This window comes from Lathyrus oleraceus, chromosome 6 (assembly GCF_024323335.1).
Source record: "Lathyrus oleraceus cultivar Zhongwan6 chromosome 6, CAAS_Psat_ZW6_1.0, whole genome shotgun sequence".
Lineage (NCBI taxonomy): Eukaryota > Viridiplantae > Streptophyta > Magnoliopsida > Fabales > Fabaceae > Lathyrus > Lathyrus oleraceus.
Genome location: NC_066584.1, coordinates 440,166,786 through 440,172,373, shown reverse-complemented (window position 1 = coordinate 440,172,373; position 5,588 = coordinate 440,166,786). Strand labels below are relative to the sequence as shown.

Below are 5,588 nucleotides of genomic sequence, written 5' to 3'. Positions count from 1 at the left end.
TTTCTAACCCTAAAAATCTCTCACTTTTTATCGTCACTGACTTGGGCGTCGAAGTGTTTATAGGTAACCCCATACTAGAGTACCAAAGCTCATTCAAATCGTATATCAAATTATACAAAGTATGTTATATCACCATTATTTTAGACCAAAAATATTAATAAACGACCAAAACGGTCGAATTTTAAAATTGAGTAGGACCCATTTTATGAAAGTGTCGAAATAAAAGGATCAAAACTATACTTAACCTAAAAAAACATTGGGGATTAGCATTTGCGGCGACCATCGTCCCCATTAAAGCCAATGAAAAAAGAGAGTTTTTTATGCTTTTGCAACAGCTAAAGGCCATTAAGTCCAACAAAAAATTTATGAATATTTTAAATTTACAAAACCTTAAACGAGTGCTAAAATCAACAAAATTGATAAACACTTATATTGAAATGCATACAAATTTAATACATATGTATTCAATAAAATTGATAAACATACATGTGTTTATAATAATAAATATAAAAATGTATAGATATATATAGTGCAGGTATGAGGAGGGGTAGGTACTAAGGTACCCGTATCCGTGTCCATATTCATGTATTTTAATGGATAATTGTCCATGCCCATGCCCAGGGACAAAGTCAAAAAATTTAAGATATGAGGGCAAAAATATATATGTTATATTAAATATAAATTTTTTTAGTAAAAAAATGTAAATTTTAAGTATATGTGTTTTTAGTGCAAAACTAATTTTATATTTATTAATTTTTTTCTCATTATTATGTCACTTTGTTACAATATTTCTAAAAAAAAATTAAATATTTATAGTGAGATGTAATTCAATGTATATTTATTTTACATTAATAATATGCATATCAATTTATTTATGTATTTAAAATATGATCAATTATTTTTTAATATGAAATATATATTACTTAAATAAATATTATAACATATTTATGGATAAAAATAAATTTATAAAATATTATAAAAGATAAGTAAATACTCATACTTTATTAAAATATAGAGTATTAAATTGGCATTAACAAGAGTCCATAAATACATTGTATTGTCTTAAAAGTTTATTTAAATGATAAAATGAAAATGATACAACTTTTTTTCCTTATATTTTTTGGCAGTTACAAAATTACCGTTAAGTGTCATTATAATAATGGGTATTCTAGGTTAAATTGTCATCCCTAGAAAAGAGGGGTTTAAATTCAGACATCAATGATAGAAAATTCTAAAACTATGAAGATCCAACTTGTTTCTATTGAAATTCGTAGCTACATTGATATGTATATCATTATATCATGTATAGTTAGTACAGTAATTACTAAATTTAAATTAATCACTTTATCTGCATAATTATTTCCTTATTTGTAAAGGTGAGTTGCAAAAAAAATAAACTTGTTGTATGTGGTGATATATCGAAAACAAACAACTAATTTAGAATTCGTCACCCAAAATCTAATTCAATGTTGATTAATACCCAAATGCTCCCTATTATATTCCTAAAAACATCTCTACAAAACTGTCAAAAACTGTGTGCGATGTGCCTCCTAAAACTCCATCTCTGTTGACCTTGATCTATCTTAGTAGAAGAGAACGTCAAACACTTCTTTCAGAATTTGTGCTCTAAAAGAATATGTTTTCAGCAACTTTTTTTCTTTTGATTAAAATGTTTTCAGCAAATTTAATTGGTTGCAAATCTAACATTTTTTTTTTGTTTTTTCCATTTCGGTCAGCCTTAATTATTGTTAACAAAATTATTAAAATATATATTTTTTATCCAGCAATTAGAAGCCACCATTAATATCGATAATAATCAAAAAAATTGACTATTCCTTTTGAGACGATCAATAGCACACCTAATGTAAACTTAAATTTGTATAAATACTTGTCCAATTTTTCATTATTTTTTTCCTTCTCTCTACATTCATTAATTCTCATATCTTTCTACATTTACATACCATTTATTCTCTCTATAATTTAATTATAATTTTTATTTAATATAATAATAATATCAATTTTATTATTTCCTCTCTTAATCTACTTTATTATATTAATAAATTTAATTATTATTTTTATTGATTGAAATATATTTAAATAATATTATTTATTTATAGCTTAAGCAATATATATATATATATTGTGGATTTTCTTAGTGTTATTACTTTTATTAGGATTTTTTTAAAATAATGACTTTAACAGTGATGACATTATTGACAGGTGTTAACCATTTGGTATTATTTTTAAAAAATAAAAATTACATTTTGAGGGCATTTTTGACCTTAAAAATATTATGTATATAAATAAATTACATCTATGAAAACATTTGATTCTAAATTTAAAATGGTTGTGTAGTCTGATAGTATTCCTTTCGATTTTATTTATAAGTGATAAATAATTTTTTTTAATTTATTAAATGATTAATATATTTGATTTGATAATAAATCAAATATATTAATTATTTAATAAATTTAAAAAATAAATTATCTTATATAAATAAGATCATAGAAGTATTAATATATGAACTATTTCACTTATACACCAATATATAATTTAATAATGTTTAGAAATTGAAATTAAATAAATTTAAAATTATCTTGCTAACTATTGGCCAAAAATAATTGTATAAGAATTTCAAATAATGAACTTTTTATTATTATGAATGTTATATATTTTTACTTACATTAAAAATACCTATTATAATAAAAAAAAATAGTTACTAGAATATCATTTTTAAACTAATGCCAATGTTTAATATAATTTTCCAAAAACAAAACAACACTTTTTTTTTCTTTCCTAAAGTATAACGCAAAAGACTAGAAGATCATTTAAGAGCAATTAAATTAAAAGACTTTCCCACAATAAACAAAGACAAGAGAGTTGTTGTACATTGCACCTTCGCGTTCCTTCCCTTTATTCACACAAAGTCAAATACTCTTCACGTTCCAAAATAAATATCCAAACATAATAAACATAACACAACCCATACACATAACAAAATTCAACTTCTCCGCCGGCGATCCTATGTCCACGTCATCACCACCACCACCACCACCACATCCTCCTCCGCCTCAAACAAACAAGAAACAGACTTCCACCGTCATCACTGGTTGCTCTTTCTTCTTCGCGCTTCTTCACTGCCTCCGCAACGAAAAACGAACTACTCCATCCTCCGACTCAGACTCCAACTCTCCTCATCCCTTCTCCTACTCCCTCCTCCGCCGCGCAACAAACTCCTTTTCCAATATCCTCGGTCACGGCGGATTTGGTCCTGTGTACTCCGGAACGCTACCTTCCTCCGGTAAACTAATCGCGGTCAAGCTTATGGACTCTTCTACCTCCTCCCTCGGCTGCCAAGGCGAACGCGAATATCACAACGAACTCTTCTTCGCCGCCAGACTCCATTCCAACCTCCTCGTTCCCGCCATCGGTTTCTCCTCCGATCCAAAACACCGTCGTTTTCTTCTCGTCTATGATCTCATGAAAAACGGTAACCTCCACGACGCGCTCTTCCGTCGTAAATTCCCCGAGTTAACGCTATGGAAAACGCGGTTTTCCATAATCCTCGAAATCGCGAAAGGAATCCAATATCTTCATTCTTGCGATCCACCAATCATTCACGGTGATATCAAACCTAGTAACATTCTCCTTGATCATTCCTTTTCGGCTAAAATCGCCGATTTCGGTCTCGCCAGGTTGAAAACCCTATCCTCTTTCGAATTCAGAAGAGATGAATTCGAGAGTGATGAGACGGAAATTGAGAGTGTTAACACTAGCTTTGAGGAATATGAAACCGACACGGTTGGTGTTGTTGGTAGTAGAAATAGAATGAAGAAGAGTGGGAGTGTGAAGGAATATGTAATGGATTGGATTGGTAAAGAAGTGAAGGAGGAAAGTTCAAAGAATGGTGGAAAGGGAGAGAAAAGTAAGAGCAAGAAGAAACTGGAGTGGTGGGAATCAATGGAAGAGGGAGATGGAAAGGGTGGTTTGAATTTGAAGAAGGAGAAGAGAAGACCAGCAAGGGAATGGTGGAAGGAAGAGTATTCTCAAGAGCTCACCAACAAGAACAAGAAGAAAACGGGTGGAAAGAATGGCGATAATTGGTGGAAATGGGAGAGAGATCGCGATGATGTTGATGCGAAAAAACGCAGTAGTAAAAGCCGTAGCAGAAAGGATCGTGGTAGCGATGATTCATGGTTGAGTGGCGAGTTAAGGAGAGTTAATTGGAATAGCTATGATTCATGTAATAGCGGAGAAATTCACAAGAGTGGTGAAATCAGCAGCACAACAAGTATGAGAGGAACTGTTTTTTACGTTGCGCCTGAAAATGGTTATAGCGGCGGTGGCGATGTAACAGAGAAATGTGATGTTTATAGTTTTGGTGTGCTATTGCTTGTTATTGTTTCTGGGAGGAGACCTCTTCAGGTGAATGATGGTGTGCATGTTTCTGAGTTTAAGAGAGCGAATTTGGTGTCTTGGGCTAGACATTGTGGGCGGAATGGGAAACTGCTTGACCTTCTTGATCCTTGTGTTGAGTTGTTGTTAGTGGATGATAGAGAGCAGGCTCTATTGTGTATCAAAGTTGCATTGGTTTGTTTGATGAAATCGCCTAATCGTCGTCCTTCGATGAAAGAAGTTTTGGGAATGCTTAGCGGTGAATTGGAACCACCGCAATTGTCACATGAGTGTTCGCGGACCCGATTCCAATTCAAAAATCGGAAAGAAAGTTTGTGATCGTGAATTATAATTATTTTGATAGTCGTCGTCACGTCTAAAGATTTTTGTATTATAGACATTTTTGAAAGTGTCTCAACGTCCGACACTTGATTACATTTAATTTATTTAACATTATCTTTGTCAATAATGTGTTTCAGAAAAAAATCTTTAGATCTAGGACATAAACATTTGGGGAGGTTGAGTTCTCATGAAATTTTTCATGAGGATACTATATTTTTTGGACATCATGTAGGCTCCATTTCTTTCTTTCACATATCCTTAGGATTGATTTTTATGTACAGAGAACCATGTTCTTTCACATTGACTTTTAGGCGTGTCATGAAAAATAATGCTTTAGTATAAAGTCATTTTTGTAGTTCACATAACTTTTGATAAGGAAAAAATTGGTTACCTTTTAAATATCTAGTTATTCTTTTGAGTAGTCCATACTATAGTTTGCTGCTTGTGCTAACTTTGACTTAGAATTTGGAATATTTAATTTTTATTAGGTATGAAAACGTTATATGCAATCGTAAGAATCTATTTGAATATTTTTTATTTTGGCAGAGGAAAATTCTGCCTTCATCATGTAAGTTTGAGTTATTTTTTTAATATTCAAAGTTGATATCCGTCACAATCCACCCTCAAATTTATCCATTAAAAACAATATTATTATTTAGAACTTTTTATTGCACCCAATATGCTTCTTATGTCCATGCGTAATTTTAAAAATAATTTTTATTTTCGGAGATGCATTTTCAAACGGATCAAAAGACAAATTAATACTAAAATATCCTGAAGATACATCTTCAGAATAATTTAGAGGTTAAATTCGCGTCAAACTCTTCTTTTTACTCATTTCACAGCGTATT

General features: G+C 30.9%; 1 protein-coding gene across 1 annotated transcript; it reads left to right on the top strand.

Annotated features, from left to right (window-relative positions):
- Positions 1-2,890: 2,890 nt before the first annotated feature.
- On the top strand, positions 2,891-5,158 carry LOC127097028 (receptor-like serine/threonine-protein kinase At4g25390). The gene has a single exon (XM_051035545.1). The coding sequence runs from the start codon at positions 3,025-3,027 to the stop codon at positions 4,732-4,734; it is 1,710 nt and encodes a 569-aa protein (XP_050891502.1). The 5' UTR covers positions 2,891-3,024; the 3' UTR covers positions 4,735-5,158.
- Positions 5,159-5,588: the final 430 nt, after the last annotated feature.